The sequence below is a fragment of the Ictidomys tridecemlineatus genome, chromosome 9 (assembly GCF_052094955.1).
Source record: "Ictidomys tridecemlineatus isolate mIctTri1 chromosome 9, mIctTri1.hap1, whole genome shotgun sequence".
Lineage (NCBI taxonomy): Eukaryota > Metazoa > Chordata > Mammalia > Rodentia > Sciuridae > Ictidomys > Ictidomys tridecemlineatus.
Genome location: NC_135485.1, coordinates 97,765,644 through 97,791,824, shown reverse-complemented (window position 1 = coordinate 97,791,824; position 26,181 = coordinate 97,765,644). Strand labels below are relative to the sequence as shown.

At 34.1% G+C, this 26,181-nt stretch overlaps 1 protein-coding gene across 2 annotated transcripts; it reads right to left on the bottom strand.

Moving 5' to 3' along the window:
- Positions 1–898: 898 nt before the first annotated feature.
- Positions 899–26,178, bottom strand: Ints12 (integrator complex subunit 12). Of its 2 annotated transcripts, XM_078021851.1 has the most exons (8): positions 26,048–26,176; positions 25,537–25,650; positions 18,083–18,247; positions 16,583–16,735; positions 11,845–12,032; positions 10,234–10,393; positions 6,362–6,508; positions 899–2,766 (listed from the first exon to the last, which is right to left on the bottom strand). In XM_078021851.1, exons 3-8 carry the CDS (start codon positions 18,236–18,238, stop codon positions 2,182–2,184), a joined length of 1,389 nt encoding a protein of 462 aa, XP_077877977.1. In that variant the 5' UTR covers positions 18,239–18,247; positions 25,537–25,650; positions 26,048–26,176; the 3' UTR covers positions 899–2,181. The 2 variants fall into 2 exon arrangements, with proteins under 2 accessions (XP_077877977.1, XP_077877976.1); XM_078021850.1 differs by lacking the exon at positions 25,537–25,650 and having other exon boundaries at positions 26,048–26,178.
- Between the last annotated feature and the right edge of the window lie 3 nt (positions 26,179–26,181).

Here is a 26,181-nt window from a genome sequence, read left to right as displayed (position 1 = left end):
AGGAACTGAATTAGAACAAATTATATTCTATGCTTATTATGTCAAAATGGATTCTATTGTCATATATAACTAAAAAGAACAAATAAAAATATTGTCAAGACATACTTAAACAATGTTAATGACAATGTTAACTTAAAAAGCCAAGCATAAAATTGAAAATGTAAATAATTCTAAGTTTGCAGAATAATTTGTATGTGTGCATAGAGAAAAAGTAAAAGAAATAAAATAGAAATGTTAACAGAAAACAAAAGAAAAAACCAGGTCATCTGGTTTTAAGACCAGTGTTCTTTCAGTATTTTTCTGGTTATATTTTTTTTAAAGTCACTAAAATTTATGGTTAATATTACAGAAAACAATATGCAAATCAGGAAAGTGATATCAGATTTCTACAAAAACAGGATTTCAATATTCAAGCCCAAAAGTTTATGTATGAGCACACCAGTTCATCTGTCCACTTATTCATTGAGCCAACAATTTACCCTCTCATTATCAAGAGCTACATAAAATCTCAATTGTGGGATGGCATCAATGTGCGCAAGACAAACAAGACCTCTTTCCTCATATGCCTTAAATCTGAATGGGGATTTGAACTGATTTCTCCTTTGACTATTCTTCTACTGTAGTTAGTTCCTCCCTTTGCTACTCACAGTTTTCTAAATGTGGAAATTTGCTGGATTAATACTTTCTAGAAGAAATGAGGTATACATGGATTATTAAATGGTTGCTATACTTTGCTGGGAATAATAGACAGTTTTTCTGGTCTATTATTATTACATTCTATATATGTAAAATGATGAGAAGCTAATTTGTTAGTTTATAAGGCAACAACTCGGAGCCTTCACACTTTCTATATTGGCTACTTTTTCCTGTTGCTGTAATGAAATACCCGAGACTGGGCAACATTATAAAGAAAGGAAGTTTATTTAGCTTGCAGTTTTGGAGACTCAAAGTCCAAAATTATGTCACAGGCTTTCACAACAAATCCCCTGGCTGCACCACTTCATGGAGGATGATATCATGATTGGAGTTCATACTAGAGGGAGAGATTACTTCATAATACAGGAAACCAGAGAGTGATTCAGGAGTCAGGCTCAGGCTTTTATAACACAATAGCACACTCTGTGAGAGCTTAGCGCCCTCAGAACTTTAATCCTTTCCCAGAACAGTAGTCCCAATGACCTAAGGACCTCCTACTACCTCCTACTAATAACCCCTGGGCTTCTAACACATGAAATCTTGGGGGACAAACAAATCAAAACTATAAGCACTTTCTGACTTATCAATGTACAAAACATGGACAAGAATTAATCATTGTATAGCAGCCTCTTTTATATAATTTAATAAAATGCTATCACATTTTTGAGTAGTGAAAACTTCCTTTTCTTTTATGGTATAAAAAGAAACTGTAAGTAAACAAGTTATAAATTCCCATCCACAAAGACTCTTGGAAATGGATATTTTACTCAGTTCTCAGGAATGTGCATAATGAGCATGAGTCAATACTCAAAAATTTATTGGTTATATACTATGTGCATGTATTACACTGGCAACATGGAAGGAAGTGGGTAATGTGAGAAAAATACTGTTTATCAAAAGGGCATGAGTATACAATCTATTGGAAGAAACAGATTCTGAAATAATTGAAAGGAGGTGATTAAAAAGGCAAAGATATAATAGAGGAATCTGGAAAGTTAATTACAAAAAATTAATTTTAAAGAAGATGAAAAAATTGGAGAGAGGGAATCAGTTGAAATGACACTGATAACAGACACTGAGCACTCAGAATATTGGGGGAGGAAGAAAGCTTTACACTGGGTCATCCCTGCCCTTGCAAGGCACCACTTTCAGCAGGATCAACTCTTGGGCTTTTTGCTAAATGAACTATTTCTTTTTCTTTAAATTTGCATATACTATCATCTTCTGAAGTGTTCATCAAGAATTAATCATTCTACTCATTATTTTTACACAATATAAAAATTAATAAAATAAAAAATGTGAAGGACTGATTTAAAATTAAAACATTTTCATATTTTGCTAAATAATATTTAATATTTTAAGGTAAGAAATAATAGAAATTTGATAACCAAGATTTTTATTAAATTACAGTGTATTACAATTTATATCCTAATAGTAACCTTTGTATCTTTGGGGTAAAATGATATAAAAACCTGACTGGTCATATTACTTCTTGAGTTTCTTTTGGGCAGCTTTCTTCTTGACCATCTGTAATCGCTTCATAGCATTGAGCTGTGATTCTTGTGAAGTTGGACCTTTAAGGGATGCTGAGGGACTGCTGCTGGATTCTGAAGTTGTTTTGCTAGTGGTATTTGCGCTGGGCCCTGATGTACCACTATTTCCATTTCCACTTAGTTGACTGCTACTTCCTGGAACTAAACTACTGGGACTGGGAAGACCTACTTTGCTGACATTATCACAACTAACTGAGCGACTAAGGCCAGTTTTTCCTAAGGTTAGAGGTGGAGGGGGTTTCAATGGCACAGTGGGTGTACTATTATTACCAGAACCTATTTTGGAACCTATTCCACCTTTGGATGATGTTGCCAGACCAGTCAAACCCACAGGTTTCTGGTTGGCTGATGAGGTAGCAGGTTTTCCACTATTGTTTTGTGTTGTTGAACTTAACTTTGTTGTTGATGGACTGGCAGAGGAAGTTTTGGCTGCAAAAGCTGCCCATGCAGTTAGGCCACTAGTTGCTGAAGAGGAAACATTGGTACTAGAAGAATTTCCTGAAATAACTGGAGGTGTCTAAAAAAATAAAATAAACATTACATTAGAGCCGAGTATAATCAAAACCTATATAGTATCCTTGAATATATAACATATTTACTTTTTAGTCATTTTATACAAAAGAAATGGTTCGTAAAATTTAAATAGTAACACAAAATTCGTTTCTTTAAAAAACTGATCTGAAAAAACACACAGAACAAAACTTATCCATAGTTAGTGGGAGTGTCACAATTTGCAAAAGAAAAAATTTTGAATGCCATATTCTTGTTCAAATGATTCCAAAAGAAAATACAAGGAATTCCTTTTAGATTGTTACAAATCAGAGGAGAAAATAAGATTTAGTGCTTTAACTTTGTTTTTTTTTTTAAACCTGAAAAAATATTACCTAGCTCAGAAAAAAAATCTCATTCTTTAGACTTTTCTTCAAATGACTTGTGAATCATTTCGAAAACTGAATCCACTCTTGGTGGACAATAACGCTCACAACTGAAATATTCAGGAGGAAGATACCCGAGATAAAACTTCAGTCAATAATTATTTATTGAGTGAATGTGTGAGAGAAAGAAAATAGCTATATATAGATTCTAAAGCCATTTTTTGTTTTTTAAAAAAATTGCTACCAAATTTTGAGTAGCAGCTATTGCACTGCAAAATACATGCAAGTGTACAAAAGTTAACTACTTGGCAGTGTACAATTTTTATAATATATTAAGATAAAAATATCTTGCTGGGCATGGTAGTGCATACCTATAATCCCAGGAGCTCAGGAGGCTGAGGCAGGAACATTGAGAGTTCAAAGCCAGCCTCAGCAATAGTGAAGTGCTAAGCAACTCACTGAGACCCTGTCTCTAAATAAAATACAAAATAGGGCTAGGGATGTGACTCAGTGGTTGAGTGTCCCTGAGTTCAATCCTCAGTACCAATAAATAAATAAATAATAGATAAAAATAAAAATATTTCATGATTTTAGTGTCACAATTTGTCCACATTTCTATTACAAATTATCACATAACAGATTTCTACTTCCATAGAGAAGATACTATCAACTGCTTCATAAGGTGCCCAGTGGCATTTAGGTAGGTCTAAATTATTCCCAAATGTTTCTTAAGGGTATATACCATTTCTATCAACTCCCTAACTTGGCTAATAAGAAGCTCATGGTGATACCAATGCCACAATAAATATGTATTGCTCTTGTTCACAATTTTTTTCACTTTCACTTTGGGCAAAAATATACTTTTACATTTTGTTCAAATTATTGTGAACTGAACTTCCTTATTTTTGGTTTTGTTTTGTTTCTGGAAATTGAACCCAGGGGTGCTGCCTTGAGCTACATCCTGAGTCCATTTTATTTTGAGACAGAGTCACACTAAGTTACTAAGGCTGGCCTGAAATTTGGTGATCCTCCTGCTTCAGCCTCCTGAATATGGTATAATCAGAGGATTATACCATGCTTTGATTGAATTGAACTTCTTAATGATATTCTACCTTCATATTAAAAGATCTCACCAAAGTGTTAGGGTCACACATAAGTAATGGGTAAAGCCTCATAAAAATTATCCTACTTTAAAAAACTGTTATTATTATGCTTAAAATATATCAGGTTATATATTAGAACTGAACTCTGCAAGAACTAATAAAACATTTTTCGCTTTTACAAGATAATGTTTGGTGTTTACATATATACTACTTCTTCTTCTTCTTCTTTTTTTTTTTTTTAATACCTGGGATTTTAACACTGAGCTATATCCCCAGCCCTTTTTATTTTTTATTTTGAGACATGGTTTTGCTAAGTTGCTTAGGACCTCGCTAAATTGCTGAGGCTGGTCTCAATCATGAAATCCTCTTGACTCAGCCTCCCAAGTCACTAGGATTACAGATGTGTACCACTGCATCCAGCAACATTGTTAACCAATGGAAAAGTATCCAAATAGTATGCTCTGTGATCTTTGCTTTGTAAGAGGAGAAGTCCAGACTTTTGTTCACATGCTCTGAAAAATGATTAAGATTTGTTTTTAAGTAATAATATTGTATGGTAACTATCTTAAGATATTATCCTGATAAGAAAAAATATATAAAAAATAAATTCCTAGAGGAATTCATACTGGTAATAAGAAAAAAAATTAGTCAAGAAAGCAAAAGAACACAGATGTAGTATAGTTTTTAATTTCATTTTTAAAAGATTAAATTTTTTTTCTTTTCTTTCTATTAAATATAAAACTGTCTGCCATATGGCTAAGTGATATTTCAACAAACTTCACCAAAGAAAACCCACTTGAAGTAATTAAAAAGAACAACACTGATAAAGTATAAACAAGAAAGCAAGTTCTATGTGTTTGGCATTTTATTTTAATGGTGCCACTGCCTGGTATTGCTTTTTAGCACAATGACAGATGGCTTATAATATTATCAGGACACATAGAAGTAAAATAAGACAAACATGGAGACCAAGTAATTTTCTTACTATTCAGTATGAAAAATAAATTTGTCAAATATTTTTAACTATACTTTTCTTGCCATTATTCAAGTTAGACAGCCATTTTTTTTACATGTAAATGGCAACAAAATGTTTTCATAGTAAAGTAATTCATTTTAATCATAAAACACCCATACCTCATAAGCAGACAAAAATGAAAGCCAAGACTTTAATTGATTTGTCATATTGATTTCATAAAAATAAACGTTAATAACAGATTAATATAAAAATTATTAAAAAATGGTAAGTACTGGATATAGCAACCCAAATTAGTTTTAATAAATTAGTATTTCTCTTTCCTATCTCAGTTTGCCAAATTGCTATATGACAAACCAATAATGAATATCCCCTGGATATCAACTCTTCACTAGTAAATTTAAATAAAAAATGATCTGCAAATAAATGTTAGTACCTTTCTCAGAGTACCTTATATTGATAACCTTTTTCATCACTCCAAGATTCTTGAGTTTGCTACTCATAGCTACAGAGACAAGGTAGTATCCTTAGATTTTCTGGATTCAATCTTTGAGAATTTAGGGCTAATATTCTCTTCCTGTATCTTTAGTATTACACTTAAAATTGGAATATATAACTCAGTAAAAGTATTGTTATTAATAACAATATTTTATTCTATAATAATTCCAGAATATTAGTAATAAATAATGTAATGCAAACCTAGGACTGAGAAAAGTGTTATACATTAGATAGTAACCCTTAGTATAAGAAGTAGGTACCATGAAAATTCATGATAATAAAGGAGAAAAACAAGATAATGTAAGAAAATTTCCTTAATACCCAATGAGTAGGGGAAAAAAAAATTTAAGAGGATGATCAGTCCAAGAACTATAAGGTATAAAATTATTGCTACTGCAGGCAGTGGTACTTAGAATTTAATTGAAATTCCTACTGCAAATGTAACTACACAAAGTACCAAGAAATGTCATCTTGAAATGATCACAGATTGTTCCTATCTGTGACAAAAAGAGAAAGAGTAGAGATAAAATAACGATTTTTTTCCTAATAGTAATGAATCTAAATTCAAAATATAAAGTTTCTAATGAAATTTCTTATTAAGTAACTATTATTTAATCAAATAAATTAAGATATAAATGTAGACTAAGATGAAATGGAATGTACCTTGACTTCTGCTCTCTTGAATGCTTGGAAGGTTGTTTCTTGTTTGAGTTTAGTTTCTGGTTTCTTAACCAATGGATCTTTGACAGCAGGAGCTACAGAAACAACTGTGGGAGCTGGTTTCTGTGGTGGTTTCTGAGTTTTTTGAGCCTGTAAAAACAGTGTGTTAAATTAATACAAAAATCTTAATTGAATGCATAAAACATGAAACTTGTCAAGGACTAATCACTGAATGGAAATAGAGGTAAATATTTAAAAAAAATATTGTGACAACACTGAAAATACAGACTGTTAAGACAAATTATTTTTATGATCATCATCATATTAGTAGTTTGACACATTTCATTAGTTTCTACATAGTATTAATATTAAGCATTAGAAATAATAGTTGTATTGTTTTGGAAATAATCATAGTTATTATATTACATTGTTGTGAAAATAATGACAAAGAAAACAAGTTTATACATGTGCAGGATGAAATAATTTTTCCCCATCAATATTTCTGACCCATTGGGTAGTTGGTTGAATCCTATGCATTTGGAAGGCTAATCACATATGCAACCAGTTAGCTTTATTTGTCATTAAGTGCATTTAAGAGCTTTCTTCTTGGGGTTTAAGCATGAGTCATTAAGTTAGAGGGTAAGTTAAAAACAGCTCAGATCATTTATATGATTTTAAAAAAGAATAGGGAGGGGGAAAAGTAATTTATTGATAAGCAATGAACATTTCTGAGTTTTTCCCACATTGCATAACTAAGTAAACTAAATCCTTACAGAAAGTTCATAAGTAAAAATTTCTGTTATCAAGAAAGAATTTCATTGCCTTTTCCTTTCTAAGCATTTTCAGTTTATTTTGTCTAATAATTTATCTTTATTTTATAACTAAACATGCTACTAAATTCTCGTATAAATTCTAGTCATTTCTCAGTTTTACTTTAGTGTTTTATAGGTAGATAATAATAACTGTGTAAAGAGTATGATGCAGTGCTCGAGAGCACAGCTTTTAGAGACAAATAGAAGCAGGATTAAAATACAGCTCACTACTTCCTAAGCTATGTTTCCTCAGGAAAAACATGTAAATCTCTAAAAGGCTCATTTTCTTCATCTGCCAAGTGAATAGTACCATCTGTTTCAAAGGTGGGTTATGAGAATGAATCATAACCCATAAACAAGAGTTTAGCAAAGAATATGGTATAGGTTGTGTGCAACAATAACAGTTATTATTTATTCATCATCATTATTTATAAAGGATAATTAAACAATCCAGAGGAGCCTATTTATATCGTATGGGAAAAGATACTCTCAGTCAGCTATTCCACAGTCTTGGACAATACTCACAGGTCCATACAATACCGAGGAAATTGTCAATAATTTGTCTCCATTCTGTAAGCCCAAGTTTGACCTATGTTATCCTTGTTTGAACTTTTTTCTGTCATCATCTTCTGCTATTATCTGCATACTACATAATCTTGGTCTGTAAGTCTCAATTAATGCTTCTTTTTATATTAAATTTCCACATCAAAGTACATCTACCTTCAACATTACTTATAAAGCAATATTTAGATTAAGAGTATTATTAAGGATGTTAGAAGACTATATGTGGTAAAATATGAAATATGACTCTTGATTTCTGGTACTGATCTACATTTCTTCCATATTACTTATCTTAGAATGAGAACAACAGAATTTAAGTGTCCTGTCCTGGGTTCTTGCTCTGATGCTACACAAATGAATAAACCTCATCTCATTCATGTAATTCATTCATTTCATTTGCAAAGCAAATAAGAATAAACACTACTAAGATGAAAAGGTGATGTCTAGAAACAGAACATACATAACATGAAAGTTCAGATGTTTAGGAAATGATGCACTTAATCTAGCAAGGTCAGAGCATATTACTATATGGTGAAGCAGAGAGAGAGAAGGCTTCACGGGCAGCTGTGGTTCAAAAACAGAGGGCCCATATATGTACCCTAAAGAGTATAAAACTCATATAAGTAAGTGAGAGCTACTTGAGTTACTTAGATAAGACTGGCTAAGTATTTTATATATATTTTTAGTTGTAGATGAACACAATACCTTTATTGTGTTTATTTTATGTGGTGCTAGTATCGAATCCAGTGCCTCACACATGCAAGGCAAACGCTCTACCACTGAGCCCCCCAGCCCATGGTTAAGAATTTTAGTTGAATAATTCTAAATATTATAATGAATAAAATAGGTTGAAGGGAAGCAAAGAGAACTTTTAAGGGACTATTGCAATAAACAGTGACAGAGTTGTGGAACAGGATAATAAGAGAAATGAAGAGACAGAGATATGTAAGAGGTAAAATCAACAAATTTAGCAAACAAACTAAAATAGAACTAAGAGAACATCAAGAATGTTTTCTAATTCAGGTAAATTGTGGGAAAAAAACTAGAGAAGAGAACAATTTTAATTTTAAAGGTGTTGAAATTAAAGGACTTGTAGGGTTATCTAGTCAGCTGTAAAACCTCATGCAGAAAGAGGGTTAGAACCATAAATACAGATTTGATAAAAACTATGTGGGAGAAAATTGTTTACTTTAGCAATTAAGAAAGTTACAGTGGAACAATTTTTTTAACTTTGGAAATATACTAAAAATAGATTACTGTTACCCATTCTTTTGACAATTATCAATTCTTGGTGGTTTCTTGTCAATATATTGAAATGCACTATATTGCTCAAGTGAAAAAATTTTCTTTAAGATACTAGAGAGCAGGTTTAAATTATAAACTAAATAAAAATCAGATTAAACAAAAAAAATTGTACCATGTCAAAGATATTTACTATTATAAACAAAAAGTATGAATACAATTGAAATTTTACTACTTTCTACAGGAATAAATAAAAACACTTCATATTTCTGATTTAACAAATTAAACACAAAATGAATATCTGGAACTTTTACTTTTAACTAAGAACTTTTGACCTTAAGAAGAAATAGGTAGCCAGGAAATTTATGTAGAAATGCCTTTAACAGACATGAAATCTCTTCTATCAAGAGTTCTTAATCTGGGGCTGGGGATGTGGCTCAAGCGGTAGCACGCTTGCCTGGCATGCGTGCGGCCCGGGTTTGATCCTCAGCACCACATATAAACAAAGATGTCGTGTCAGCTGAAAACTAAAAAATAAATATTAAAAAAAAATTCTCTCTCTCTTTCTAAAAAAAAATTAAAAAAAAAAAAAGAGTTCTTAATCTAAGGCATGGGAAGAAAGACCTGGGGAGAGACAACTCATTGAATTACATAGCAACTTCTTAATTTCTTTAAAGGGAAAATTATGAAATAAATTACTTTTTAAGTAAATAAAAGAAAACTATCCAATATAACAAGTTATATTAGTGAACAGTAAAAACAGAAAGTATTTTGGAAAAATGAGATAAATGGCCAGAGAAAATGACACACATAGATGGAAAGATAAAGATTCATGAATAGACGCTGTCTCTGCATACAACTTGTAAGTTTGGTGGTTTAAACTCAGTTAGATATAGACATATTTTCTTAGCAGACTCAACAAACACTGAGGTTTTTTATCTTACCACTTTTCACGGTGCTTTATTGTATTATATACTGCTTATAAATACACTGACATAAATAAGGAATGTTCATATTTAGTGAGTCTTCAATCCTGCTAATCTATATTAGAATAAGTTAAAATCTGAACAGAGAAAAATGCATGTAATGTAATTTTCAGGCATAGAAAACAAATCCCACAAATATCCTATATATACAAACATTAAAATAATCAGCTTATTTTTATTTTCAATGTTAAATGTCCAAATGTTTATTCTGAAAGCACATATTAAAAAAAAAACATAAGAGACAGTTTAAAATAGAAAAAACTATGATTCCTACCATTCTTTTCATTTGTCTGGTACATCGAGCACAATACCACACCAGGCGAGGGTCATTCACTTCCTTGTCTGTCACCTGGGGTTTATGGCAATCTTGGTGGTAGAGATTATGGCACTCTTGACATTCTACTAATTGATTACCAGATGCCACTGTCATTTGTCTAAGAAAAAATATATCATTAAACATTATATCTTTCTGAATATAACAATTTAAAGTCATTGCAGGATTGTTCCAGTAAAGCTTAGTATATTCAAAGAAAAAAGAAACCCAGAAAAACAAATAAAAAAATCATAAATCCCAATATTTAGCCTGCAAAAACACTTTCTTTCTTTAAAAGTGTACGTCCAATCATCAATAAATATATAGGACTTACTAATTAAGTTTGGCTATATTCTCATCATTTCCTCCCCATTTTTTTTCATTCTCCCAAAAGGTAGTAGAATTTGACCAGTACTCTAACAGTCTCATAATTCTTTTTCAGCTTTTATCAAATTTCTTTATGATAGTTAGCTGTTAAACTGTTCTGTCATCATCATTAATGAGTTACCAAAATATAAAAACTGAACCTAATTATCTACAATGCTTAGCATAACATTATGTAGACACAGGGCATTCAATAAATGTTTGATCAAATGAATAGAAGGAAGTAATACATGTACCAAAAAAGGTAAGTTCTAATAGCACAAAAATCTATCATAACATATACAGATTATTATAGTGAGTCTCTTGAAGAAGGGTTACAGTTAACTAAATCACTCCCTATTAATACTTTACCATTTATTTATAAAATTGTAACTTTCATAGTAAAGGCTGAGATAAAAAATATATTTGAAAACAATGAAGTTCTCACAAATGACCTTATTTAGAAGCACAATTATTTTATATAAGAATTACAAAAATACAGTAGCTTACTCAGTCTCAATGTACTCAAATGAAAACATTTTTATTAAGTAAATAGCAACAAAGATGGCAATCATTTTTGTTGTTAGGTGATGAAAACAATTAACACTTACAACTAACCCCAGACATCAAGCTATTTCTGATTTTGAAATGTGTTTTATACTAAGCAGAATTATCTGTTTTGTGTAACATGCATTCAAGTCTTTAAACATCACTTAATATAACCTACATGCCCCTTTCATTTCCACTCTTCTTAGAAAAAGATGTAATGGTATTTTAGGAAATGATATATATCAGCTTATTTTTATGAGTGCTATCAATAATTCAGAAAGGAAAAAGTGACACAGACTTTCTAAAAAGAAAGATGGAGGAAACTAAGTCTACTACTGAACAGAAATATGCAATAATCACTTCCCCTCGAGAATCCAAGAATAAAAAAAAAGGTTACTATAACACGCAGATTAAAGAAGCTATAGTTAAGAAGATAAAAAATTTGATAATTTTCAAGATTAACATCTTGAAATTGCCATACGACATAATTCATAAGGTAATAATCTATTAGTTCCTCTTCACTCCCAAATAATCAAAACAAAAAAGAAGGTACCTATTAATTACAATGATTTTGTAGGAGGAGAGGTGGAAGATGTTTGCTATTAAAAAGAAAAAAAAAAAAGGGAGAAGAATCATAATCTGTAGCAAGCTACAACTTACCTACAAACAACACAAGCCAATCCCATCTCCATGGCAAAATCATCAGCACTAGTCTCCTCAAAACTAGAAAGATCAGCCATTGCTAAATCCTTGCTTGTTTGGACGGTAATGGGAGAGGATCTTGTCTCTGGTTTCTCTAGTCTAGGTTTCTTTGGAATATCAACTCCTTCAGTGACATCTGGTTTCATCTATAAAAAGTACCCAATCAGAAATAATAATGAAAATAATAGTAGAACAAACTTTAAATCACTGATAAATAAGATGGACAGTGCGCAATGACCAAGTCTGTTTTATAGATATTTTCAAATAAGGGCAGATATGCCCACTAAAGATCTGTAAAAAAATTATAACTAATTTATAATCAGCATATAAAAAATAGCAATATATAAATAAATAAATCAGAACAGTTTAGTATATATCTGTATTTCTCTTGGCATTCTATCAAAAAATTGTGGAAGTTCAAATGAATTTACTTATGCTATCTTCTTTTTCTTATAAAGATGCTTTGATTTGATAAATAATAGCACTATTAAGGCTATTTTTATTTTAAATATTTTAAATCATGAACTACTAATATTTAAAATACATTGAGAAAAAGTAAACAATGAGCTATTTACCAGCCACCCAGACTTAACTCATTGCTTTAAAGCTAATTCTGGCTCCTTTAAGACATAAATATTATAGATAAACCTGATGAACAAAAATCAAAATCTGGTAAGATGTGAAGAATTTGGAATTCTTGCACTTTTTGGGTTATATTATAAATTTAATACATCCACTTTGGATAGCAATTTGGCAAAGCCTAGTACTGTTGAAGATGTAGATACCCTACTACATACACTTTAGGAATAATGCTTTAAAAAACTATTTAATATGTCCATAAAGAGATAAGGACGAAAGGATCCAACATGGTGGCCGGCGAGGAAGCAGTGATTCCAATGTCTCCACTTTAACGGGATAAGAAAGACCCATCGGAACAGCGGCAGCCTACCTACGGAGGAACTTCTAGCATAATTCCCTTAAGAGGAGAGCTGCCGTGAAGTGGTAGGTTTATTGGAAGTGACAGTTTGTTCTAGAGAAGTGGATCTTGGACGGCCACGCGGGCACAGAGGTCTAGTCCCACAGCCATCAGCCGCTACAGCAAGCGGCTCCCCTGGGAGGCCTAGCTGTCACTCTGGGAGCAGCCGCCTCACCCGCCCGGTCCCTAACCACGCGACCACAGCTACCCGGCTCTACAGGTAGCCCCGCGGCGGGTGCAGAAGTCAAGTCCTGCAGCCAGCAGCCGCTTTTGCAAGCGGTGGACACCCGGAGCGACTTGGCCCTCCCCGCCCGAACCGGCTGTCGGCCTTCGCCATCCGGGCTCCCCTGGGAGGCCTAGTGCTCGCTCTGGGAGCAGCCGCCTCACCTGCCCGGTTCCTAACCAGGCAGCCGCAGCTAGCCGGCTCTACAGGTGGCCCCCCCCCCCCCGGCAGGCGCAGAGGTCCAATCCCGCAGCCACCAGCAGCTTCTGAAAGCGGCGGCGGCCCGGAGCAGAGTGGCAGCCCAAACCGACAGACGCCCCCGCCATACTGGCTCTCCCGGGAGGCCCTGCTCTCGCTCTGCGAACAGCCAAACCACCCGCCCGGATCTTAGCCACGCAGACAAAGCTGCCCCGCTCTTCAGGTGGCTCCCGGTGGCCCGACTCAGCTAGAAGGGTCCCCGCATGGCCCAGCACATGGCCATGCCCTCCGGGCTCTGCTAACAGCCCCACCCACCTGGCGAACAACCGGGAAACTTCAAAATCTCTCCGTGGGCGTGACCGCAAGAACCAAAGGACTCTCGACCCCCAACTCCCCCTACTGCCAGAGTCAGGCAGACCTGAGACACACCAGCGGAACAGGCCTAGAGGCCTGCCAGCATGGTAGACACGTCACTCCAATTGGAGTAGGGGCAGAGCAGAGCAGCCGCCCGCATCCGGATCAGGCCCAACAACCCGAGGGGGTGGTAGTCATATCGCCACAATTGGAGGGGGGGCAGGGCAGAGCCGTCATCCGCACCCGCAGGGTGGGCAGACCTGCGAACAACCGGCAGAGCAGGCCTAGCAGCCTGCCAGCACAGTAGAGAGATCACCCCAACTAGAGGAGGAGCACAGCCACTACCCGCCCTGCAAGGGAGATTTTTCAACTATACAAGAGCAATATAAATAATTAGGGGGAAAAATCTCATAAACACAACAGTTTCATCAAGCAGAAAGAAACGTGAGCAGCATGAAAAGACAAGGAAAGAAAGGACCACAAGCAATGCAGGTGAACTCAACTTTAGAAGAGGTAATAGCTGCAACAGATGGAATGTCAGATAAAGAGTTCAGGATATATATGCTTCAGATGATCTGGAGTCTCAAGGAAGACATGAGACAGCAAAATCAGACAATGAAAGATCACACTGACAAACAAATCCAGGAAGTAAAAGATCAATTTCACAGGGAGATAGAGGTAATAAAAAACAAACAAATAGAAATCCTAGAAATGCAGGAAACAATAAACCAACTTAAAAACTCAATTGAGAATACTACCAGCAGAGTAGATCACTTAGAAGAGAGAACATCAGACAATGAAGACAAAGTATTTCAACTGGAAAAGAACATAGACAGCTCAACAAGTCTGCTAAGAAACCATGAGCAGAACATCCAAGAATTATGGGACAATATCAAAAGACCAAATTTAAGAGTCATTGGGATACAGGAAGGCACAGAGCTCCATACCAAAGGAATAAACAGTCTATTCAGTGAAATAATACGAGAAAACTTCCCAGACTTGAAGAATGAGACAGAATCCCAAATCCTAGAAGCCTACAGGACGCCGAATGTGCAAAATCATAAGAGATCCACACCTAGGCACATTATAATGAAGATGTCCAACATACAGAATAAGGAGAGAATTTTAAAAGCTGCAAGAGAAAGAAAGCAGATTACATTTAGGGGCAAACCAATCAGGATAACAGCTGATCTCTCAACACAGACTCTGAAAGCTAGAAGATCCTGGAATAACATATTTCAAACACTGAAAGAAAATGGGTTCCAACCAAGAATCGTGTATCCGGTGAAATTAAGCTTCAGGATAGAAGATGAAATTAAAACCTTCCACGATTAACAAAAGTTAAAAGAATTCGCAGCTAGAAAACCATCTCTTCAAAAAATCCTTGGCAAAACATTACAGGAAGAGGAAATGGAAAATAACATTGAAAACCAACAATGGGAGGTAGGACAGTAAAGGGGGGAAAGTAGTCAAAGAGGATAACAAATCAGGTTTAGTAACATCAATAAACAAATATGGCTAGAAGAACAAACCATATCTCAATAATAACCCTAAATGTTAATGGCTTAAACTCACCAATTAAGAGACACAGGCTAGTAGAATGGATCACAAAACAAGACCCAACAATATGCTGCCTACAGGAGACGCATCTGATAGGAAAAGATATTCATAGACTGAAGGTGAAAGGTTGGGAAAAATCATACCACTCATATGGACTGCGGAAACAAGCAGGAGTGTCCATACTCATATCTAATAAAATAGATTTCAAGCCAAAGTTAATCAAAAGGGATAAAGAAGGACACTTCATACTGCTCAAGGGAACCATACACCAACAAGACATAACAATCATAAATATATATGCCCCAAATAATGGTGCAGCTGTGTTCATCAAGCAAACTCTTCTCAAGTTCAAGAGTCTAATAGACCACCATACAATAATCATGGGAGACTTCAATACACCTCTCTCACCACTGGACAGATCTTCCAAACAAAAGTTAAATAAGGAAACTATAGAACTCAATAACACAATTAACAACCTAGACTTAATTGACATATATAGACTATACCACCCAACATCAAGTAGTTACACTTTTTTCTCAGCAGCACATGGAACCTTCTCAAAAATAGACCATATATTATGTCACAGGGCAACTCTTAGACAATATAAAGGGGTAGAGATAATACCATGCATCTTATCTGATCATAATGGAATAAAACTAAAAATCAATGATAAAAGAAGGAAGGAAAAATCAAGCATCACTTGGAGAATGAACAATATTTTTAGTGTAATTATTTTGTTAATTACTAAAATTCTAATAACTATTTGCAGAAATCATCCAAAATATACAATCTCAGAATTATCTATACTTAAGGTGCTACCATTAGGTAACAAAATTCATGTTTAGGCATTTACATCTTTACTCTTTTCTTTTTTTTATACTGAGAATTGAACCCAGGGCTACTTAACCACTGAGCTACATCTCCAGATCTTTTTATATCTTATTTAGACAGGGTCTCACTGAGTTGCATAGGACCTCACTAAATTGCTGAGGCTGGCTTTGAACTCACAATCCTCCTGCCCCAGCTTCCCAAGCAGCTGGGATTATAGATATGCACCACAGCACCTGGTTCTTTTCTATCTTTATTTCTTTATAACCATTCCATCCAAAATCTCTGAATTATGGAGTAAAGCTTACATTTGAATTACTACACCCCCAGGGCTCAAATATCTGTTGACAATGACTTCAGAAAATAGTTAAGAGAAATGCTTCTAAATTTTACTCATTTTTCAAAAATTCAGTATCTACAGCTATCAAAATATATTTATTGAATGGTTATTCTGTATCTATACATAGTATTATGTAAAAGAAGAAGGAAAAGCATTATTTTTGCCTATGAAACATCTAAATTAGTTTTTCATAAATTAAGTTAAAATAAAATCTTACTTTATCTGCAGGTCTCTTTTCAGCTTCCTTCTTTACCTTTTCTGTTGCAAGGACTTTGCCATTATTATTGCCAGAAGGAAGACTGGATGATGTTTTTGGCTCTTGCTTAATAGAAATAGATTTTGTGTTTGAAATTTTGGGAGGTTCCACATCCTAAAAAATAAAATAAAAAATAACAGTAATTAAAATATCCAGACTAATAAATTGTAAAGAATAGATAATAAATCCAAACAATTTTCAGTTAAAAACTAAGATATCATGGCCAATATAACATATTTTTCTTAAAGGACTTGAGAAATAATTGATATACAAAGTGCATATACTTCAAGTATAAAGTATGATAAATTCTGACATTTGTTAACACCCATGACTCCATCACTGTTATCAATAAAATGCATATATATCCATCATTTCCCCAAATTTCTTTGTGGTGATTACAAAGTGATTACAAAGATAGTGATTATAAAGATATATACTAGAGAAACTTAGGCACTGAGCCTGGGACATGACCCCACCTTGAGCTTCAGATTCTGATTGAACTTTGGCAAATCTTGTTATTCTATCTCCCCCTTCTCAGTCTGGAATCTAGATTCCCAGATCTGAAAACTTTGAAAGAATGTCTTAATAGGTGTTAAAGAACACAATAAGCATTGTCATTCACATAGAGCCCATGATGTGCCAGGTAGATACTACTCTAGGAGATAACATAATTTAAACAATTCTGAAATCTTATTATTCTCATTTTGCCAATAATCAGAGTCTGTGTAAAATGAACTTACTGTTTCTCAGTTTCCTCACTATAAAATGTGGGAAACACTTTGAACAATACCTATGTCAAGCATTTAAACAATATCTATTTACAAAAGATCATTATCACAATTGAAATTAATTAAACACATAAAGCACTCAGCAAAGCGCCTGGGACACAGTAAATGTTCAAGCTGGTATCATTATCATTATACAATTATATTTAAAAAAGTTTCTCTGGTTCCAAAACATATATTCTTATTATATAATGGCTGACACTAGCTGCTTTGTTATTATCAAGATTGGAGTTATACATCTGATTTCATCCATACCTACTTTTCCCTTAAATTAAGCTGTCCATATTTTAATTTACTTTGTTGAAAACCTCTATCCTTTTAATTTATTATATTTTTGTCCCCAAACATTAAGAGAATAATTAGAAGCTGTGATTCCTTTAAGCAGCCTTAAAAAAATTCTGATCATAAAGTATTAGAAACTGAAGTAAATCGTGAAAAAGTAGGTCTCTATACACATCAGGCAGTGGGACAGAATATTCCCTAGACCAAACTAACTTTTCTGTGTGATTTAACAGTTCCCTGAAAGCTTAAGGGAAGAAAGTCAAAGAATACCACTTCTTCATGCCAGAAAGAAAGATTATCATGGCAGAGATTGTTGTGAGATAGTCTAAATATTACCACTATACTACTACAAGTGTTACAAATTTCTTTCCAAGTTTTTTATTTATGTAGGTACCTTTTGAGTTGGACGATAACTTGAATCAATGCCCCGAGCCAAGGATTCATCAAGCAGTGCTTTTAGCTTTTCAGCAGAATCTTTACTCTTTGAATGTAAGAAACCTAGTGCTTTCAAAAAAATGGGATCAAGTTCCAAGTTCACAGTAGCAGCCATTGTAAACACCTGAAGGAATAAAAGAGGTAGAGGTAATTAGTGAAAATGTACAATGACTTAAGTCAAAGTTTTATACATTTTGTTCTTTTATTTATAGTAGATAATACTGTGAAGATGATACAAAATTTAAAATTTCCAAAAGGTTATTACAGATAAAAGTTTCTTATTCCTGACTGGTGTTATCTAATTCTTTTCATCTGGAACAACCAGTGTTATGTTTTTTTATGTATCTACATCCATGATATAATTTTAAGTGCTGATTATATCCCTCATGCTACAGAGCGCATTCTTAGGTGTTTTAAGATACATGTATAGTTTCAGCACACAGGAAACTAACTGAATTTAGGCCAAGTTTACTACATATTAAAATTTCTCCTCTTAAACCTATTTCTACAATAAAAACAAAGATTTAGTGTGCATGTGGGGTGGGGGAGCAGGCAGGTCACAGGAGGGCAACAGTTAAAAGGTGCATTAATTGATGGCTACAGAAGTAACTACTGCAACTTTTACCTCAACTCTTTTTTTCACTTCCTTAGTGCTCTGCCCCAAATATTGACTGTCTCAGAAAACATATTAATAAAAACTTTATTAGTTCACATTTAGATTGTGATATCTCATGTATTAACCTTATTTTTTTTTTTTAAAAAACAGCAAGGTTTCTGAGGGACGGTTCCATATCTACTACACGTATCTCACAGAGCCTACAATGTTGTGTGTCTTAAGGAGCTTAAAGAAAAGCTGAGATAGTTGAACACGTATATCAAAGGCTTAGAAAATTCTAAAACATTAAAAAGTTTTGCTTTTGGTTAATAACAGTGCTATCAGGTGGTTCCACTTTTGGTTGTCACTTTTTCAAATATCTCTCCAGGCAAAGAATTATTAAAATAAAAATGTATTTTTTGTGTGTTCAATCCTTTGATCAATATACTACAGCTTGAACTTCTCTTCTATCCTTGAGGTTAATATTATAATAATGCAACACACTAGCTTCACTGTAGTTAAGGGTCTGTCAGCGATTCTACAGTAATCTTCTATTTTCAGGGACTTAAAATACTATTAAAGCTTGTTGTAGGTTGAATCATGGTATATGAAAGCACGGGCCAAAAATGAATTTTCTTTATGCATTTTCCTTCTACTTCCCTCATCATGTTTGACAGGAAGCACATACAAACACCCTTAGGCTTTTTTTCAAGTTTCCAAGAAGGCATTATTTATCTATTTGATAAACTCAAAGTTATTGTCAAATTCTGTGCTCTACGAAAGTATCATCTAAATCACCTCTACAAAGGAGTCCAAAGGCCAATACTATAAGAAAAAAAGTAACTGTTCAAACAGTCTTATTAGTAAGGATTTGACAAAGTGGAAAAGCAGCTTGTCACTGCTTAAAACTGTATTATTATATATATTTTTTCTATAAAGTGGTAGGAAAAGATAGTTTATTTTAAAATTTACTCATGGAGTTGGGGATCATGTATACTTTAAGGAAAAAACAACTTCTCAGTACAATTTCCATGATTAAAGGTATAAACCTGCCACTCCTCCAGAATGTACAAAGGGAACACAGCCTTACCTTTCTATTGGCCTAATTTTATGTAAGTAAAGGGTACAGGGATTTATTATATCCAGAACAATCTGTTTTACTGAATACTGACAAAGGGTTGATACCTAAAAGAAACCTTGTAGTATTCTAGAAAGAAATTACTTTAAATTTATATGCTAAAAAAGATGGAACCAAAGTATTGTTACATATTTCAATAATAAGAGATAAAAAGTTTATATTAAAATCAGGTGAAAACAGCACATAAATTATAAGAAATCATAAATACCAATATTTAAACTTTGGAGTCAGTTCTTTATATACAATTCTGTAACTACACAACTTAACAGGCTTTATACCTCAGTCTAATTACTGACATGTCCACAAGTCCAGTAGTATACAATGTGGACAAAAATGTTAAAATTTCTATTTTTTAATTACAAAATAAGCTATTAATATACAGAGTGATGCATGTAATTGGCCATATATACGTATACATACACATAAACAGACCCTCTCAATTTTTTAACTCATGGCATAAATGAAAAAAGTTTTGGAGGCCACTGCTCTAGTCTATCTGGCAACTTTCAGTTTCCCCTTTCCTCTTTATACATCACAGTTGCTTTAAGGTACAAACTAATCTTACTTCAAAATTGTTCCAGTGCTCTCATTCAGCTCAGTTCTTCTGCCTCTCCACGTTAACTTCATTGCTAGCTCCTACTAATTATAAACTCTATTACCCTACATTTTCCATTTTTCCTCAAGCACTCCTTATCTCTCTTTACTTTCACCACTTCCTCAATGACATCACATCCCTTATAACCTCCACCAAGGCAGTGTTCCTTTGTCTTGTTCTTTCTCAAGAGTAAAAAAGAGGTCTACAGAGAACTTAACTTTACATTATTTCTTTTAGAAAAATAGTCCATGACTATTATTTATCATCTCTTGAAGTTCACATAGGTATCTTCACTGTTAATAATATATAAAGTATCTGCACCAGGCTCTTATTCCTCTATCCCTGCCATCATCTTTGACAACTGAGAATCTATCAATGATCTTCTCCAACTTCTACACTCAATTTATTTAGAATTTCAACCTTAAAGTGCTTTATCTTTAGCCAGTAAAATTTGAAACTTGTCACAGTACTCTTCTTTTTGACTACAATCAATCTTCTTTTTGACTACCATCTCCACCACTCTTTTCCATAGCCTTAAATCAGTAACTTCCTCAGGGTAACAAGTTAACCTTTCTTCTCAATTTATTTATTTTTTTCTTTTTTTTACTCCCATTCCACCTGGTCTTTGAATTTATAAAGGCCTCCAATTTTTGGTTCCCTGTGCTTTCTGCCTACTGGCACCTTCATGCCCAACTTCTTTTCCTCACCAAACAGGAAACAATGGTTAAGGTTAAAGTAAAATACTCATGGTTATGTGTTTTATCTTTTATATTTTAATTTTTTACCTATTCCACCTATCTCTATTGCCTTCTCTATTTTTTATTCTCCCTTGTTACTGGAAAATATACATAGTCATAAGGAAGTCATAAAGGAGTATGTTATTTGCTGTACCAAAGACATTTTCCTTGAGTTATACCAAATTGTGTTACTTCCATACAATTCCTTTCCTGTACATTTAAAACCTATAACTAATGTACATTGTAAAAGAACCATATTATTTTTACTGTACATTAAAGTTGAGGAAAACAAAGTCCTATATAAATGAAAAACAAAACATGAAATTTAATATGTTAAATGAAGGCTTAATTTAGAAACCTAAGTGTTGCCTTAAAAGGGAGGGGGGAGAGAATGTAGAAATCAATATTTAACACTTTAAAACTGTCAATGACCCAGGGAAATAAAAGCAGTTGTATTGGTAAGAGTGAGTTATTAGATCATTCTAGGAATGAGTTATTAGATCATTCTATAGCAAATGTATATAAGTAATACAAAAATCTCCATCACTAAGCAATGATCTTTTTCTCTACTTCTTATTATCCTTTTTGATTTAATGTAGTATGTTATTTTATATCCTATCCATATTACATTGCAAGGTCTAACCTTTGAATAACTCTGTCAGCACTGTAAGCATCCTTGCCTCAGTGTCCTGTAGTTTTACCTACATGTAGACATCACCCAGTTATTTTCTCCCTGTCTACACCAAAATTCTAAGTATAGCTGAGAGGAATACATATATACTCTGTATCTCCAGAGTCACCAACTTCATCTTGGCCCTCAATACAATTTATAAATCCTATCATGTTTCCCTGATAAACTCCTTTCCCATTTCCTGCAAATACCAGTTATACATTTTCCATTTTCTTTAAAAGTGCATCTCTACTTCAGTAGATAGCCTCACGGATTTCACAGAGAAAGCGGAAGCTATCACTGGGAATTAAACCAACTTCCTGCCACCCATCCTTTCCACTTTTCCACCTGATAGAAAAGGAGATGGTTCTTTACACAATGTCACTTGTACTTGGATCCTATATTTTCTTACACTTTCTGGAGGCTTGAGCTATAAATTATAATATTTTTATTATTTATGACTTTTTATTTCTAGTGGCATTTAAATTTATTTGAGACTTTCCTATCCTGTCTTCTAGCAAACTTCCTCAGAACATCTCTATTTTTTGCACTTTTTATTCATTCCTTCCACTTGGACTGCAATTTCTTCAATTTGACCTTTGCTTCACTATTCTATGAAAATGCTTTTACCAAAGTCATTTTTCAGCAAATATGATAAATAGAATTTTTCCCTTCTACTTCTTTCTCAGTCTTTTTTAAAAGGCTCCTCCTGTTTCAATTAAAAATGAGATCCTCAAGGCTAGATTCTGGAATTCTTAGTCTACTCCTTCTTTAAAAACATGTTTTCTGGATCAGCAGTATAGGCATCACCTGGAAATATATTAGAAATGAAAACTTCTGGTCTCCACTCCCAGACCTACTGAAATTTTTTTTCTGAGAGGCCTAGAAATCTGTGTTAAACTCTCTTCGGCAAGTCTGATCCACTCTATAGTTTGACAGCTTCTACCTTAGATCATTTGATCTACGGTCTTTTACCAATGATTTTAAATTTCTTTCTCCAGACTGTGCCTCTCTTACAAGATCCAATTGCCAGCTTGACCTGGCTATTTCACTGGGACCTCCTAATGAACATATTCCTAATAAAACCTCTCATACACTCTTTTTCTTCTCATCAGTTCTTCCTCTAGTATTACCTTTCTCAAATGATATTTACCCCATTGTAACAGCATGAAAACTGGGAATCAGATTGAATTCCTCCATTTCTTCAACTCCTACCCCCAAATTCAATCACCAAACCTCTTAAATATATCTCAAATCCATCTATCTTTTTCAATTCCTACTACTACCATTCTAACTCAACTTATCATCATCTATTATCTGGCCTAGTGCAATAGCCTAACTGGTCTCTCCATAACCATTCTTGTCCTCCTTTCAATTTTTTCATTTCATTTATTTAAAAATACTTTTAATCACTTCTCATGGTCCAAAGTTAAAGAACAAGATTCTTAACAAGATCTCTAATGCCTTACATGATCTGGTATTACATTTAAATTAGTTACAACAGTATATGGCACAAAATATAAAATTATTAAATGTTACCTTCTATTTCAGGCTACTCTCACTCTGTTATAGCCACATGACTTATTTCAAGTCCTCCAATATATCATAACCTTTCTTATCTCAATGCTTTAGTAGAAAGATTGCCTTACCACATTTTGGTCGTCCTTCAAGTCTCAGGGTGTTTTTTTTTTTCCTGCTCATTTCCTCAACAAAATTAGAAGTCTTACTATTGTATGGCTCCCAAACTTTCTATATTTATTGGTAATAGTCATCAGTGTTAATCATATAAATGATATCTATATTTCTTAATCGAATGTGAATTTTCTGAGGGTTGGATAGGTTTTACATACTGCTGTAATCTCCGTGTCTACCAGAATGCCAGGCAAATAGCTGGTCTTTGGTAAATGCTGATCAAGTAAATATAAGCTCGGTACTTTCTCTTTCAGAAAAGTTTCTCCTACTATAAGTTCTGTCATATTCTTTTTTTTTGTTTGTTTGTTTGTTTTGGTTTTTCCACTTGTACCTCTAACTACTTATTTTTGTGGCTCATTGCCTCATTTCTACTGCTCTTAGTATTGCCCAAGTATTATATCCTTAGCTACTTTATTTCTGTTACCAAATTATTCTTTGGAAAATTTTATAGATATTATGTTTTAACTATCATCTCCAGATTATTTCATATGTCTTTCCTTCACTCTAATCTCTCTTAAACTGGAACTTCATATGCCCAGTTACTTAGCAGACATGCTTACCTAGATGCCCTATTGGTATCTCAAACCCAGTTAAAACTAAAATTGATATTATGAATATCTCTCCCAAAAGTTCCTTAACTTGTACTCTATTTCAGTAAATGATATAACTCTCTGTTAATGAGGTCTGAGGTCTAAATCTTTCTCTCATTGAGTTTTTCCTATTCCTTATATCCAAAACTATAAGCTGGCCTATCCTGTAGGTTCTGACTCAGAATGTGTTGTTTTTCAGTTGTACTGCTGCTACTAAAACTCAGGTCTAAATTAGCTTAGTTGTATTATACCAATAATCTAGTTATTCTCCTTAACTTCAATATTTGCCATATTAATTTTTATGAAATGCAGCTTTCTTTTTCTTATTTTTGTCTGAAAAATTAAGCTTTCCCATTGCCTTCAAAATAGAGCCCAAATTTCTTGGCCTGGCATTTAGAAGACAATTCATTAACTGACATATAGGACCTCCATTCTTTAGACCCAGAAATTCCTTACAGCAGAGCCAATACTATTTTTTTTTTCTGCCTGGAAAGCTTTTTATCTATTTAACTTCCACATCCTATCAATACCCAGTTCAAATATTACTTCTCATGAAGACTCTGGAATCTGCTGTGTTTTTCCACCCCAAATTCTTTTAATAGTTTCTTTTCTAAGGTATCTTTTGATACTTTTTCATGGTGCCAGGACTGTCTACCTTGAGCCACATTCTTTTTCACACAGGTGTTATTATCCCTGTATAACTGAGTACTTTTTTTTAACTATTTTTTTTTGCTTCTTTGTAAATTATCACAAAAGAAAGGATATAGAATTATTAGATTAAGTGATCAAAGCAAAGTATAACCATCTTCTCTCTCCTACATAATTCTAATCATTCCCAGGTCACTTCAGCAAAAGGTAAAAAAGAAACTCCAGCCTCCAACAAAACCAAATGTTAACAAAACAAAACAAAACCTGCCTCTTGTATGACTAGGAACTTGTACAATGTTCTTATCTACAAGGCTGTTTTCCTAACCCTTCACTTGGCTTAAATTCATTAATGTCAATGAAGGGTAAACTTCACCAGAGAAGGGATTTTTTGTTCAGTTATTTCTCTGTTCTTGCAATTTAATGGGTGCTTTTACATTTTTATTGAATCAAAGAAATAGATTTTTGCTTAAATGTCATTTTTTTCTGGGTTTGTCCAATCAAAATTGGGTAGTTATAAATATAAATGTTATTTCCTAGACCTCATTTTTCAGCCTACATGATAATCTCAGAATCAGCTCAAAGTTGATCATCTGCATGTGCACAAGATAAACAAAAATGACTCAATTCATGCAGAATGCAATAATACAGCTACTATCTCACGACGGGTCTGGGAAACCTTTCTGTTTATGTCTTTGCAACGCTTTTGCAATCCTTTTCGATAAATATTCTTTTAAAGATGCTCCCTTACATTCCTCCACGGAGTACTCAGCCTTGAATTACATTAACGCCTCAGAGACACGTCTGGAAACGCAGGACAGGCGAAAAAGGCCCCGAATCCAAAATTAGTCAAACTGTAGAGAAGCTGAAAAACAGCAGGAGACAAGTAAAAAACGAATGTCAATCCTTTGATCAAGCAAAACACACCGAGGGCCTAGCACGGGGAAGGTCCTTGACACGGGAACCAGATGATGATTAAAGAGCTGTACAGAGAGGTCACTATAAACCTCTAAGGACCAAGACACAGTACCAAGGACTTAATCCCTTGAGCTGGGTCCCTAGTCCACAACACCCTCGGAGGAGGCAGTAGTGCTCTCTCCAAGGGGAAAGCGATCAGGCTGGGGCACGCTTCCACCAGCAAATTACGAGGTTTACCCTAACTAAGCAAGAACACCAAGACCACACAGAGCTCCCACACGCCCCTCGCGGGGGTCTCGAGCCTCCCAGAGGCATCTGGGAGCAAGTCCCTCGTCATAACTCACCGCTCCGCCCCGCCACTCGGTCCGTTCCCGGTAGCTTCTTTCGAACCGGTCCGCGCACCAGCCGGCTCCGAAAGAGGTAAAACAAAGGTTCCCGCAGAAGAGGCGAGGGAAACGTTTGGCAGTGAGACAGAAGG